The sequence below is a fragment of the Lytechinus variegatus genome, chromosome 7 (assembly GCF_018143015.1).
Source record: "Lytechinus variegatus isolate NC3 chromosome 7, Lvar_3.0, whole genome shotgun sequence".
Classification (NCBI taxonomy): domain Eukaryota; kingdom Metazoa; phylum Echinodermata; class Echinoidea; order Temnopleuroida; family Toxopneustidae; genus Lytechinus; species Lytechinus variegatus.
The window spans coordinates 38,590,792-38,607,401 of NC_054746.1; the positions used below are offsets into that span (position 1 = coordinate 38,590,792).

A 16,610-nucleotide genomic window follows, 5' to 3' on the forward strand; every position below is an offset into this window, starting at 1 on the left:
TCTTCATCCTGCTATGTAAGGCAAGCTTACGTAATATCTTGCTTTGAAATCTGCCTATCATGATGAAAGAAATGAAAGGTCATTTGACCAAAATTGTCCATGAAGTAACTACAAACTGGTCTATTTTGGTCAAATGACCTTTCATTTCTTTCATTGTGATAGGCAGATTTCAAAGAAAGATATTACATACATGTAAGCATGCCTTACGTAGCAGGATGAAGAAATTGAATAGACCAGGTGACTAGAATAGCACACCAGTAAACACTCCATGAAGGTATTCGTTGCATTTCTACTTTTAATGCATATTATAGCATGCTTTACAATGTACTTGACAAACTGTGAAATACCAGTCGTTTGTGGACTCATTGTTGCTCTTTGTGGATGTGAATGAAAAACACAATCCAAAAGAATATATGAATAATCAGGACATCAATGTTGGTGCTTATCTCACAGGAGTTTAAACCCCCATGTCACTGATTACAAATGACCTTTCTCTGATCATGCGCAGAATAGAACTACAAACTGGCTTATTACCAATGGTATTTGCCCCATTCATCTGATATAAAATGTTTTTTCTTGCCCTCTGTTAATTCTTAAAATATAACCCTTCAGGCAAATCATTCTAAAACCAAGAATTCCAAAGAATATCAAGTGAAAATAAAGATTCTTGACAAGAGAAAGACATCTCTGCACTCATTAGCTGATTTGTTCTAAATATTGCACTCTCTACACTAACTTTTTTAAAACATCATTCATACTATCTTTATACAAGATGACATGGTGAGAGTTGGAGTGTGTGCAAATCAAGACTGAAAAGAAAAGAAAGGTGGTTTTCAATGTAGCAATGACCAATGCTTCATGCAGATTTCATCCATTCATTACATTGAATTCATTGCCATGTATATGACACTGAATGCAAGAATTTCGAGTAAATGTTTAAATTCATGCTTGTTGCTATTTATTATTTAGTTATGCTTTTTAGCGTTAAAAAGTCCACTGTAAATTGACAGATAGAACCAGCGTTCTCGCCAGTGTATAATACGCATGGTGCAAACACCATGCGTGCGGAAATGGAGACCAAGTGGAACCATGCGTAAAATTTCAGCGACATGCGTGGCGACATGCGTGGAAAAATTAAATAGAAATATTCAGAAAAAAATAATACACTCCATGAACTCATCTTAGTGATATCAACTTCATTTATCGGGTTGCGCCGAAGTCCCACCAACTTAAGATCACTTACAGGCCTACTACGGCTAGGAAAGTGGCAAGGCGCCCAGCTAGCTCGCGGCTGCTATTGCGGGCATATGACGGCACGGTACGGTCGTTCCGTTGCCTATTCCCCCGTCTGCCCCGCACATCACACCGGCTATGCTCCATGACCTACCGGTAGCTGCGCTTACTGATATGATGGGAGTGGAACTTGGAATAAATGCATTGTATATACAAGGAACATATACTTGTACCGTGTTTGTCATTTATCCCGCCCTCTATACACACAATGAACGAATAGCAAAGGAGTTGTACTGTGTTTGTCATTTTATCCCTTTATCCCGCCCTCTCTGCACACAATGAACGAATAGCAAAGGAGTTTGAGAATTGTGCGTGACCGCTATGGTGCATGGATGTTAGGACTGGGACGATTGTTATTTTTACCATTCAATTATTTCCTGAAAAATAATCGAATGATTCGATCGTTCGTCGGGAATCAGGTCTTTTAAGTCACAATAGTTGACCTACTTTATGGTGAAATCTCCATCAAAGTCACATGTTTAGAATAAATGAAAGTAGGACCTTTTTCCCCTTCTCCATGATATTTATATCAAAAGAAACTACATGAAAGGAGATTAAAATTTTCAGTTTATTGTTCCAATGAAAATCCTTCCTAAATCCATGCTGGTACTCTGGTATTATGCATGCATCCCTCCAAGTGCCACACCCCTGCATATGAATGAATCAGCCCAGATCAGCCAGTCCAAAGATGTAAACAACTCATTCATGAACTATTCTTTGAGACTGACCCCAGGTGGAGCATTTCTTGAACAATTTCATCCCTTGCCCACACCATGTCCCCGCACCAACTTGTGGCAATGCCCACGATTCTACGCATGTATTTCAAAGAAATATTTTGCAAAATATTTAATTTGAAATACCTTTTAAAATTACGATTTTTTTTATCATTTAAACCTACATGTATAACTGGGTCTATTTTGGAGACTAGTCGAGAAAGTACTGGTGAAGACGGGCGCATGTTGGAATGTAGTTTTCATTGTGTGAGGGGGATAGAAAAAGGTTGCATTATTGTTTTGAAACATGAAAGGAATTCTCCGGCTCCCACCCTTATCTTTCTCTCTCCCTCACACACACAAAGATGGGGGAGGGGTCAATTTATTTCTGAAGTCATGACCTCTCCTAATAAGGGAACCACTGCCTTCTTCTTTGTTTCCCCAAAAGTTTCATTGGCTATCCGAAGGTCCAATCAGCTCAAGTGAGCTTGGTTGTGTGTTTTCTTATTGTTTTGTGCACGCAGACAATGAACTCATTTTGTGTATCGAGGGCAAGGTTTGGTAGGATTAAAAAAAATTCGGAGCGCTTTCATGTTGGTGTGTAACTGTGAATGTAATACAATCATTATTTTTGAAAAATTATCTCGGTAACATAATTTTTAAACCTGTATGAAGTGTCATCATTGTTTTCTTGTCATTTTGTTATTATTACTTGGGTTTTCGAGTTCTCCCAATGTCATAATCGGGATCTGCCGAACATTCGATTTGTGTAAATTTTGCTAATCGATTGGTGATTGGCGGCATGCCAATCGAACCATTCGATCAATCGATGTTTACTCCCAGGCCTAGCATTTATGTGCATTTTTGTGGGCTTAAAAATACGCAACAATGGGGCTTCCTTGATGAAAAGGCTGTCGCTTCCGCGTGGGAGGGGTGAACCCCCCCTCCCGCACCCACCCCCCGGGAGTGGCAGCACAAGTCCCCGACATGGGTGAATTTTTTTCTGGCAAGAACGCTGTAGCATCCAGCTCACTGTTATAGAAGAGCATTGAACCTTTTCACAATATAGGTTTTAAGCACTGATAAAAGCGGGATAAATGCAGGAAATCTGCTTAAACATGGTTTTGGACCATTGATACAAAACCACCTTTGTGAATGGGGCAAATAAAGCGTGTTACCAACTGACCACCATTTCTACACATCGGAGAGCCCATGTAATACAATCTAAAAACAGGGTTCCCAGCTTTTCAAGAAAACAAAATTACCTGATTTTTCCCTGATAAAATTTTAACATTCCATGAGTGATAATTATTTAAACCCAATACCAGCTTTGCATCTTTTCTAATAAAGTTGTTGCAGTGAATTACATGTATTTTCAGTATAAAAACAATAGTGTAAAACTAATTAGTATCACCACAACCAGTCATTCAATGGATGTTGTTGATATGCAGCAACAAAAAATATATAACAGAGACTGACCAAATTCCATGCTCTCCACTTTTGGGCTGATCAAAATTCCCTGATATTTCCCTCATTTGAGGCATTTTCCCTGATTTTAGGTATTTTTTTAGATCAAATTCCCTCATTTTTCCCTGCCTTGAAAAAAGTAAAACAAAAATTGGGCTAGAAACACTGTAAAAATCTTGTATGGGAATCACTTACCTCTCTAATGGAGGAATAGGATCTGGCTGTCTAGCTGTGTCTACAGGATATCTTTCTCTGACTGCAAACCTAACATCATCACTATCCTTTCGGGTCCTCAGAAGGGTCAAGATTGTATACTCATGATCTGTCAATGCAACATTCCCCTGTGTGTATAGAAATGAAATACCTTCAGCCCCTCCTCCAGTATAAATATTTATCTATTCATTTTGAATTCACAAACGATCGATGGATAAAAATTAAAATATTCAAAAATAATAGATGTTGACACTATAACACTTTTCTATTAGAAATATATATTTCCCACTAAATCTGTTGTACCAAGCTTTTCAAACAAGGATATACATGACCTCGCATAATTTGAACATTTGACCCCTAGATGATCTTTGACCCCATCATCCTCATAGACACACATGTGGTATTACCCAAGGATCATATGTACCAAGTATGAACTTGATGCAGAAATAAAGAAATAAGAGTTGAACAAAAACTAAAACATTTTTGCAACAGACTAACAGGAAAAGTAATCACTAGGTCTCTGCCAAACTTTGGTCATGCAAGACAAAACGCATACCAGGGTTGACTTGCCCATTAATTTTCATCTTACCCTGTCATAAAGTTCAACAATAACATGATAAGCAGCTTCATCAGATCCAAACTGCAAGTCAACAACCCTGTCAACACCTAGCTGCTTGATCTCTACTAAACGTCTAGATTTCAAGTGCTTTCTCAACTTCATGGAAAAGTTTGATGGCATCTGACTCTTGGGCCAATCAAACGAAGTGGTGTGCATCCGAGTGCCAGACTCAAATAGCAGGACCACTTTCTGGTCGGTCCTGGAAAAGAAATTGACAAAATAATAAGCTAGTGAAGACAAGTTTGAGATGAGAACTGTGGGATTTATCCACAAACATTTGCCAGCAGTACATAGCCTACAGCTTGTTGTACATCCTGCTATATAGCCAAAGGCATAGATGCATCACAATTTGGCAATCCCTTCTCTGATCGATTATAATTTCTACCAGAGGATACACTGATCAGAAATGCAAGCTGGGCATTATATCAACTTATTTGTAAATTTAACTCATTTATACACTTACCCTCCAAGTCGAATCAGGTATGTCTTGTTATTTACATCATAGACATTAAGAACACGAAGTCCAAGCAATCTGCATGATAAAATAGAAATGGGAAAAAATTAAATTTTCTTAAACCTCGGGGAGGAAGTGGAAGGGGGCACCACATCACTTTTGTGCTGTTAGTGTCGTCGGCAGGGCAGTGTCCCACACATGTGAGAGAGGATTATCTAAGTTTGAAACAAGGCATAAGCGATTTTGTGTCTCGCCCACTTATGAAAATAACCTGAAATAGTGTGATTTGCTAGGGCATGCAACAGGATTGTATCGAAACTTCATTGTGAAATGACTGGGATGGAATAACACTTGTCATAAGAGTCTTGCACGTAAACTTTAATGTTGACCTCAAAATTAACTTTGACCATACCATGTGACCTCCCAACACAAAAACATGCAGATCCCCTATGTACATCTACCATCCAAGTTTGGTTGAAAAGTGATTTATGGTTGCAGAGTTATGTGTCATAAGAGTCTTGAAGGAAAACTTTAACGTTGACCTGAAAATGACCTTTGACTTTACTATGTGACCTGCGACTGCAGCATGACATGCAGGTCTCCTAACTACATCGATACTCCAAGTTTGGGTGAAAAGTGACATGCACTTGCGGATTTAGGTGTCATAAGAGACTCTTGCATGTAAACTTTTAACGCTGACCTGAAAATGACCTTTGACCTTACCATGTGACCTCTAAATGCAGGTCCCCCGAGTCCGTCTACCACCTGAGTTTGGTTGAAAAGTGACTTACAGTTGTGGAGTTAGGTGTCCAGTCCTTCCTGTTTATAACTTTGTGGAGCTCAATAAATCGCTCTCCTTGTTTTTTCAAGGAGTTCAATTGAGCTTCTCAGAATCGCTCTCCTTGAGGAGCTCAAATTAAGCTTTTTCGGTATACCAGTATTAGTAATACCGTTCGGTATGAACGTCATACCCGTATGGATACCGCCGTTAAAATTTCAATACCGAAATACCATCATACCAAAAGTTGAAAATATACCGGTATTTTCTTCTGTATTGTTGTCTATGGGTATTTTTACAGTAAAATTAAGCCAAAACAATAAGTTGTTTGGCTCTCTCAACATACGTAATGAAATCAGAGTCCGAAAATCTAACCTCAAAATGAATACATCGCCCCTGAACTATGTCTGAGCTCCGCTCGCCGCTGCAAAAGCCTCGGCCCATCGCTAGTGTATGTCAGCTCCATGCCCTTGTGTACACAGCTACAGTAAACAAACGAAGCCGATCGAGACGGGGAGCATTTCATGAAGAGTCTTTTCAGTGGTTTCAACAACAGATTTGCTTTCTGCCAATCATATGCTAGGGTTTGTTATAGCTTGTAACATCCCTCTACAAACAAAATCACGGACAAAACTCTTCTTGAAACATTCCCTAGTCTAGCCAGCCTTTTGACCACGTGGTGTAATACGGCTTCAACAAAGTATCAACCCTGGGGCTAGTGCTGCAGCCGAACCGCCGAACCGAACGGAAGTTCGCCGAACTTGGCACTTCCGAACCGGACCGAACAGAACCGAACTCAAAGGCCTGGTTCGGAAGTTCGGTAAAAAAAAAAAATGTTTGTATGCTATGCATGAATGCGATGACTACATAGATTTAAGTATAAAATTGAAAAAATATATAATGGTTAGTGATTGTGCACAAAGAGAATTCCACTCAATATATTTTTAAAATCCACTATGATAGCTCCCATCTCGTCTTTGATTGAACTGTTATCAACTTAAGAATATTTTATTAACATAAATATATTTTTTCTTGATAAAATGAGGGGGCATTTTGAAGCTAAACTCGGTATAAAAGTGTGGTGTAATTACGTATTGCCATAATCGATCGTGATCGTAATCGGACCTAATCATTTTGTATTTAATAAAGAAAAAGAACCAGACATAAATTCATTCCTCATAAATGACAAAGTATGACAGTTTCGGTCTCGTGTTTGATTAAATTTTTATCATTTTCATTTTTTTTTTATAAACATGAATAGGCCTGGGAGTAAACATTGATTGATCAAATGGTTCGATTGGCATGCCGCCAATCACCAATCGATTAGCAAAATTTACACTAATCGAATGTTCGGCAGATCCCGATTATGACGTTGGGATAACTCTAATACCCAAGTAATAATAATAAAATGACAAGAAAACAATGATGACAGCTGTTTTTTACAGGTTTAAAAATTGTGTTACCGAGGTAATGTTTCAAAAATTATCAATGATTGTATCACATTCACAGTTACATGCCAACATGATAGCGCTCCGAAAAAATGTTAATCCCACCCGACCTTGCCCTCATACACAAAATAAGTCATTGTGTGCGTGCACAATAATAAGTAAACACATAACCAGCTCACTTGAGCTGATTGGACCTTCGGATAGCCAATGAAACTTTGGGAAACAAAGAAGCGGAAGGCATGTGGTTCCCTTATCAGGAAAGGTCATGACTTCAGAAATAAATTGACCCCTCCCCCATCTGTGTGTGTGTGTGCGTGTGAGGGAAAGAGAGAGGGAAGGATAGGGGGTGGGAGCCGGAGAATTTCTTTCATGTTTCAGAACAATGCAACCTTTTTTATATTCCCCTCAACCAATGAAAACTACATTCCAACACGCGCCGCCTTCACCAGTACTTTCTCGACTAGTCTCCAAAAATAGACCCAGTTATACATGTAGGTTCAAATGATAAAAAATTGTAATTTTGAAAGGTATTTCAAATGAAATATATTTTTTTTTAATACATGTGTAGCATCGTGGGCAGTGCCACAAGTGAAGGCGGGGACATGGTGTGGGCAAGGGATGAAATTTTTCAAGTGAAATGCTCCACCTGGGCTCAGTCTCAAAGAATATACTTCATGAATGAGTTGTTTACGTCTTTGGACTCGGCTGGCTGATCGGGGCTGATTCATTTATATGCAGGGGTGTGGCACTTGGAGGGATGCATGCATAATACCAGGGTACCAGTATTGATTTAGGAAAGATTTTCATTGGAACAATAAACTGAAAGATTTAATCTCATTTCATGAAGTTTCTTTTGATATAAAAAATCATGGAGGAGGGGGAAAAGGGCCTCATTTATGCTAAACATGTGACTTTGATGGAGATTTCTTCATGGGGGGGGTCACCATAAAGTAGGTCAACTATTGTGACTTAAAAGACGTGATTCCCGACGAACAATTGAATCATTCAATTATTTTTCCAGGAAATAATCGAATGGTAATAATGACAATCGTCCCAGGCCTAAACATGAATATATTTTTTTCCTTATAAAATGTGGGGACATTTTAAGCTTAACTCAGTTAAAAAGTGTAGTTGAATTACGTATTGCTGTAATCGGTGTACATTTAATTGAAAAGACATAAATTCATTCCTTGTGACTGACAAAGTAATGGTAAAGTATATATATTCCACCTTCTGATATTTCCATATTAATATAAAAGATAAACAAATAAGAGATGAAGGAATGAGGGTGAAAAAACAAAAAAGATAAAAATTCAAACCAAATCAACGCATGTTCCCTGATCGATGTTCCGGAAATGGTTGGTAAGGAAAGTTGAAACAGGAAGTCCAAACAACCTGCTCTCGGTTGCTATTATACAGGTAAAAGTTGTATTCCAAACTTGAAATGTTTTTCCATTGTCAATATTTTCTTAAAAGTGGTTTAATCTGGCCAATTACTGAAAATGAAATGATAAATTATCAGTTCCGTCTTAGTTCTGACGATCAACGCCGAGTGATTTCACAACACTAAAATACGCAGTACAGTCCTATGTACTCATTCTTGTGTTGGAAATATGTTTGAATTCACGTAGCGTCGATCTTTCTGGACCAAGAATGGACTGATATTTTATCTTTTTAAAGTAATTCATTGACCAGATTTTACCACTTTTCAGAAAATAGGGACTTTCTAAAACACTCATATTCTTTGGAATGTGAATTTTACCGGTATAATAACAGTTGAGTGGAGGTTGTTTGTCTACTATTTCGACATTCCCGATCAACACTTTCCAATTTGAGAAGATGCGTTAGCAATCACATCGTAATCGATCATGATCATAGCTACATGAAATAATCGTGAAAAAAATATTCTGATCTTTGTAATTCTGTTTCTGTCCTGATTCTCTCGTTATCAATATTTTTTTCTTTTGATTTTTTTTATTTTCATTTTAAAAATGAAAGTAGAAATGACTTATTTTTTGTTTATCAAAATGAAAGAAAGTTCAACAATTATCTTAACTATTCTTTTTAAAAAACAAAATTTATTATTAATACATGACTGTATATCCAAGGGATTACTTGTTAGAAGGTCGGCGATCTTATTTTTTTATATGTTAAATTTAATTTGGCATCTATTGCCGAACCCCGAACCGAACCAAAGTTCGGAAAAATATTGCCGAACCCTGCCGAACCGAACCGAACCGAACATGCCGCCTGACTTGCAGCACTACCTGGGGCGTTAACAGACAAACCACAGGGATTAACACTTTTTTTGTTTCTTTACGCATTTTTTTTTCTCGGACTGCAATTAACTTGTTTCAATGGGATTTCCACTGATTTTTTTTTGCGGGGGGGGGGGGGGGTGGGGTGCTGGGCATTGACAGACAAACCACAAGGATTAACACTTTTTTTTCTTCATGCAAGTTTTTTTCTCGGGCTGCAGTAACTTGTTTCAATTATGACAAGTTTACTTCTATACTATAAGCCTGCTACAAAAGTCGTCTTACCACCCCCCCAAAAAAAAAAATATATGAAGAAAAAAATACATAAAAAATGAAAATTAAAAAAACGACAGAAAATGTTGATAACAAGAAAAAAATGTTACGCCATCCCTCTTGGTTTATTTTGAAAATGATCTGTGAAGTGATCGTGAATGGAAGGAAGAAAATTGCTGGGAATGTTTGTGTGATTCGTGATGGGCGATGTATCCTTTTTGTGCATGTGCGGTCATGAATAAAATAAAATAAACTATTGGATTGATTGTAATTTAAATTTATGATGGACTGGTGGCGTGATAAGATGGTGATCAACTCAATTTTCATATGTGTGAAAGATAGAATTGACATTAAAATGAAAGAGAATTGATGACCAAGACTTGGGGGGGCAGAGAAGAGAGAAATAGAAAAAAAAGGAGGGTAGATCGAGACTCGGAGAAGAGGAGGATGATGATTGTTTGTGGTAAGAGAGGGGTGGTGACAGGGAGAGTTGGACCGATGGGAAAGAGAAAGGGAGGAATTAAGGGGCTGGGGAGATAAAGAAAAACAAAATAAAGAAAAAAAGAGAAAGAGGCGGCCGGGGATAAGAAGTCAAGGGGGAGGGTTTTAGACAACATGTAGAGATTCACAAGAGCGAGAAAAAACATGGTCTGAATGGTATAGCTAAAGGAGGGGGGGGGGGTTCAAAACAATGGACGTAAGAAAAGTTATTTACGAGACGTCAAAATTTGAGGTCAACAAACTTTGAACCTTCGACGAACACGTGTTGATGTGAGTGGTAAACAAAAGGGGCGAATCCAAATGTGAATGAGTGGGGCCAGATCGGTGGAGGGAATATCACGCAAATCTCCTTGACTGTTTCAGCAGGGAATTTGGAATTTGGTGCTTGTAACTTGGGGCATGTACACACGTTTAGCAAAGTAAGTAGCAGTGAGTAGGTGCAGTATAGCATTTGGTAACTTGACTCGATCTAATTAATTTCAGCAAGGAGATAGGATTAATTGTACCACGTGCTTGCTGAGATAATTTCACGCACATGCACAACTCCCTCTCAGTGGAGAGAGAGCATGATCGTATAAAGTTTTGGTAAAGAAAGTAACATGAAAATATTTTTTGAGAAAGTTTCTGTCAATGAGAATGGCCCATGCTGAGCATTCCTCAGCTGACCGCAAGCATCCACTGTTTATGGAGGCCATATGAGGGCTAAACAAACATTGGACACTGTTTGCACATTAAATTGGAAATTTACTCGGTATTAGTCGGTATACCGGTATTGAAGCAATTAGTAATACCGGTATTCAAAATATCAATACCGAAAAAGCTTAGCTCAAATCAATTTAATTTAATACGTATATGCTTAATTGTAGATTTTTCTTAAAATTGATAATGTAATAGCTGTGTAGCTATCATGTAATCTGTGGTGAAACTAGGCCTCAGCCATTACGTTTACAAAATATCGCACCCCAGCTTTAAAAAAAATGAAAAATGAAAATTAAATTTAAAAATAAAATTTAACAAGTGGAATGCCTCTGGCCGTCTCACCTGCATCACGCGGTTCAATATAGCAGCAGTGCTGACTTTGCATACTACTCTAACTCGCACAAGATGTTCAGTGATACATGGTTACTCTTATGTCCTCTTTTTATGAACTAGACCAATAAACTTACAGAGATATGATGGTTATTCAACAAAAAACCCCAACATGGCCAAAGTTCATTGACCTTACATGACCTTTGACCTTGATCATGTGACCTGAAACTGGAACAGGATGTTCAGTGATACTTGATTACTCTTATGTACAAGTTTCATGAATCAGATCCATAAACTTTCAAAGTTATGATGGTAATTCAACAGATACACCCAATTCGGCTAAAGTTCATTGACCTTTGACCTTGGTCATGTGACCTGAAACACGCACAGGATGTTCAGTGATACTTGGTTACTCTAATGTCCAAGTTTAACGAACTAGACCAATAAACTTTCAAAGTTATGATGGTAATTCAACAGATACCCCCGATTCGGCCAAAGTTCATTGACCCTAAATGACCTTTGACCTTAATCATGAGACCTGAAACTTGCACAAAATGTTCAGTGATGCTTGATTACTATTATGTCCAAGTTTCATGAATCAGATCCATAAACTTTCAAAGTTATGATGGGAATTCAACAGATATCCCCAATTCGGCCAAAGTTCATTGACCCTAAATGACCTTTGACCTTGATCATGTGACCTGAAACTTGCACAAAATGTTCAGTGATGCTTGATTACTATTATGTCCAAGTTTCATGAATCAGATCCATAAACTTTCAAAGTTATGATGGGAATTCAACAGATATCCCCAATTCGTCCAAAGTTCATTGACCCTAAATGAACTTTGACCTTGGTCATGTGACGTGAAACTCATGCAGGATGTTCATTGATACTTGATTAACCTTATGTCCAAGTTTCATGAACTAGGTCCATATATTTTCTAAGTTATGATGACATTTCAAAAACTTAACCTCAGGTTAAGATTTCGATGTTGATTCCTCCAACATGGTCTAAGTTCATTGACCCTAAATGACCTTTGACCTTGGTCATGTGACATGAAACTCTAATAGGATGTTCAGTAATACTTGATTAACCTTATGGCCAAGTTTTATTAACTAGGTCCATATACTTTCTAAGTTATGATGTCATTTCAAAAACTTAACCTCAGGTTAAGATTTGATGTTGACGCCGCCGCCGCCGTCGCCGTCGCCGTCGGAAAAGCGGCGCCTATAGTCTCACTTTGCTTCGCAGGTGAGACAAAAATGATTGCTATAATTTCATATTTTACATAATATATCTTTAAATCCATGAAATGGCCATCTATTATCCATAATTCCTTGAAATTATTTTTATTTAGTTGAAAACTATCAGGAAAATGAAGAATATTCATCTCTTTCTTGACTCTGATTGATGTTACAACCGACTGCAGCATAAGATGCAGGTCCTCCAAGTCCATCTACCATCCAAGTTTGGTTGAAAAGCGACTTGCGGTTGCAGTTATGTGTCATAAGGTTTGTGATGGACGGACGACATTTGGATCTCTAAGTCTCGCCTTCACCTCTGGTGAGCGAGACAAAAAGGAAGAAGAGTATATCTACCCATATGATGTGTGTGTGTGATTACGATTTTAGAAACAAATATCAATCAGATATGACTAGGAGGCCTATGTATGATGATCTCAATAATATGTGGTGGATATGTCCCTCTGAGAAGACCCACAATTTTACACTCAATTTTCTGTTCCATTGCATAGCAATTTTCTCTTCCTGAGCAAAATATAAAACCTTCTATATGAGGGCTAGATATATTATTTTAAACCTTATCCTTGTTTTAATTTTCAATTTTAGTGGGGGTGCATGTGAAACTCTTGCCTATGTCTTGCCTCACATGGCAGTGCATTGCACTAACAAAAAAGTATTACACAGTCCCAATTACTGCATTTTGTGTAAGATATGAAAATCTACTTTTGCTGTAAAAAAAAATCTGCACATTTCCCCTTTAAAGGTCAAGTCCACCCCAGAAAAATGTTGATTTGAATAGATAGAGAAAAATCAAACTAGCATAATGCTGAAAATTTCATCGAAATCGGATGTAAAATAAGTTATGGCATTTTTAAGTTTCGCTTATTTTCACAAAACAGTGATATATGCACAACCTAGCCTAGAGGACTCCGTGATCATATTTTTTATGATTTTGATATTGTTATTTGATCACTGAGCCTAGACAAGGCAGGCTATGCCAGTGTGGAGACGATCGTAGTCCATATGGGAATTCCCTTCATATTTAACATTAGAACTAGTGGTCCATACATCGACCAAAATTTTATCAATTTGCATACCTTTATACACCTAATGCGTATAAAGGTATGATAGTTTCCCCCCTAAAATAAGAAAAATTAGACATTTCTTACCAGACCGATGTCATGTATCCATATTGTAAACACTGCGAGACAATAGACTTGACCCTTGAACCCGCTCCGATATGACGTACACGTACGTAGCTGGTACGTCACTTCGATCAGCTGTAACCAAGTGCCGTTTTGAAGAAAAATTCATAGATTAAAAATGTTTTTTATTAAATAATAAAATATACCTATTGATTGTAAATATTTATTATTGCAATAATAAATATTTACAATCAATAGGTATATTTTATTAGTTAATAAAAAACATTTTTAATCTATGAATTTTTCTTCAAAACGGCACTTGGTAATACAGCTGATCGAAGCGACGTACCCGCTACATACGTGTACGTCATATCGGAGCGGGTTCAAGGGTCAAGACTAAAAGTATTTCTCGCAGTATTTTCTGCAATATTTTTTGTTCTCAAATTTCTTTTCACAAAATGATATTTGCCCCAATATTTGTTAAATATATTTGTCTATTTTTAATTGCAATGTTAATTTTTAGTTTCAATCTCAATAATTCATAAAATCTTGAAATGTATTTCAATGTTTTACGGCCAAGATTCGACATCCCTCTGCCTTTGTTCGACATGGCGCATCCATGAATTGCGTTGCACCGCATGCGATGTGCAACCCGGAAGTGCCACGGTCATTTGCTTTCGCATTGCGATCGGAGCACATGTCGAACGAAGGCCTGCCGCACGCATGTCGTCAACTTGATTTCTGTGCAAATTAAAATTTTTCCAGTGCCGCCGAAATTTTCTTTTTTGATTGGAAATTTGAAGATACGATACTAAATTTGCGAGAAAGCTTTTGCACTCGGAACAGAACCAAATATTTCTTCGTTTTTGGCGCAGTTTTCGGCGACCCCGCTTCTTAAATCTGAGCTAAGCCGCCTCGTGCTCTAGATATATGGCGCATATTCTGGCATTTTAGAGGGAAAATTTCGACTTTTTAAAGATTAATTTTTAGCTAAAATGAGGACTTTCTGAAGGGAAGTGATAGTGTCTTTGTATATCTAAATGTGTTTGGGGTGAGTTTTGGTGTTTGAGTGTGCAGGCTTGCAAAATAGATTTGCCATGTCGAATCTCGGCGCCGGTCGAATGAAGGGAGGGTTACTCTAAATATGAAGGGAATTCCCATATGGCCATGGACTACGATCTTCTCCACGCTGGCATAGCCTGCCTTGTCTAGGCTCAGTGATCAAATGACAATATCAAAATCATAAAAAATATGATCAGAGTCCTCTAGGCTATGCACAACCCCCGTCTCGATTGGCCATTTTTGTTATGAATCGTAACGAAATGGCCGATCGAGACGGGGGTAGGAGAGAACTTTTCGGGTTTTTTTAGAAAATTTAGGTTCCAGTCTGTGCCCAGACATGCCAGATGTCAGGAAAACTGCCACTTGTTAGACCTTCATCCATATAATCATGGTAAGTGCATAATTTCTGTTTTCACAATTCATTTGGAATTGGAGAAATATTTAGACCATAAATCACGCTAGTCCCGTGAGTATGGTCAAATACACGGTAAGCCCATGGGCTCCCGCCCGCGCAGCATGCGGGAGCTCCCTGGGTTGTTGGGTACCGTACCGGTAAGCTAGCCGCTATACTAGCGCCACATTTACACACCACACGAAGTTACGACACGCACAGCACAAATTTTAAATTATTACAAAATGCACACGTTTTCAAAATTATATTTTTTACAAATACCAAGAGTTTAAGGACACTTACTTTGATCCAAGTTCGTAAAGTATTGCCCGAAGGTCAATAGTTGTAAATCTGGACTTCATTTTTGAAATATTCTGAATCTGAATGAAGTATCTGTTCCCAATTGCGAAGATACAGCGTTCCTAAAATGTCAAATGAAAAAAAGAATTATTCGACTTGGCTATATCGTGCCATGGCGATGGCGCTGGCAGAATGCAAATAAGCTGGACATAAGCATGTAAGGCTTATATATTATTATTAAAGCAAATAAAGTCAACTTTCAAATGACATCAAAAAGTTGGAAAACTTTTCATGCTTGAGCGAGCACTGCCCACTGAAACAAAGGGTATGAAAATTAGGCTGGGCTGGAAATCTGGAATTAGCCTTCCAATTTCTTTCAGTTTTTTTTTTTATTTGCCCGGGAACTTGCAAAGTTGGGGGTTTTGTGATGAATTAACATCAATTGTGATCAGTTCGTTGTTTGAGAAAATTTCATTGAAATTCAATGCATTAGTGATCTGAATAGCAATTTTAAGTGAAGCATTTTGACTTATCGTGGGGATCTCAGCAATGTCTTAATGAGAATCAGGAGAATAGGGGGTAAGATAGGACTGAACTAGGTGAAGTACGTTGATGGGATAAAGGTCAACAAATTATTTAGCAACCCCTCCCTCCATCTCTACCCCCCCCCCCCCACTTCTCTCCTCATGAGAGACTAAACTCGGCTAGGCGGGGCAGGAATTAGCCTTAAAGTTTTTTTGAATGGTAAGGGAGTTATGCTAAATTAATGAATAAGATAAGTTATGGTTTCTTAGGCAAATTGAATTGAAATTGAAATTTAATGCATAAGTGAACAGGTTTTGTAATTTTAGTGTAGCATATTCATCTTGTGGACCTCAGCAGTGTGTTCTTGAGAGTCAGAGTAATGTGATGGTACCTGTTACAAGCAAGAGGGTGAGATATGCTAAGACTTGGTTAAAAGGGCATTCCACTTCTTTTTGTCCTTTTACAAATTAAAAGTCATATGTTCCCCCCCCCCCCCTCTCTCTCTCTCTCACACTCACTTCCTGGATTGTAGCATATTGAAAACTTTACTGCCACTGAAGTGACCGGTGGCTGAGTCTTTTTTTCCACTGAATGATTACCAAGAAATTGACTGATTATGATGATTTATGAAATAATTTATTGAAAAACTGAATGTTTGATTGATCACATTGCACATTGAAATAGTTGATTTATTGATGAATTGTTGATTTATGATTGATAGGAAAACGTTGATTCCCCAAATCATAATTAATCATTAAATCAACATTCTGCTCTGGACTTCACGCGTACATGAAAATAGCAATCAGTCGCTCAACAGAAAGGGAGGGCGGGAGAGAGGGAGTGGGGAGCCAAAATTTCTGTTGACACTTATTCCATCAACCTACTTCTCTCACTTTAGT

General features: G+C 37.9%; 1 protein-coding gene across 1 annotated transcript in view; it reads right to left on the reverse strand.

Annotated features, from left to right (window-relative positions):
* The window catches only part of LOC121419224 (nuclear export mediator factor NEMF-like), a 47,503-nt gene extending 32,227 nt beyond the window's left edge, over window positions 1-15,276 (reverse strand). The window contains exons 1-4 of the mRNA XM_041613584.1: window positions 15,190-15,276; window positions 4,769-4,837; window positions 4,276-4,504; window positions 3,669-3,814 (exon numbers count right to left, since the gene is read on the reverse strand). Coding sequence (XP_041469518.1) covers window positions 3,669-3,814; window positions 4,276-4,504; window positions 4,769-4,837; window positions 15,190-15,248 — 503 coding nt within the window. The 5' untranslated portion in view covers window positions 15,249-15,276. The remainder of the gene's footprint in view (window positions 1-3,668; window positions 3,815-4,275; window positions 4,505-4,768; window positions 4,838-15,189) is intronic.
* Window positions 15,277-16,610: the final 1,334 nt, after the last annotated feature.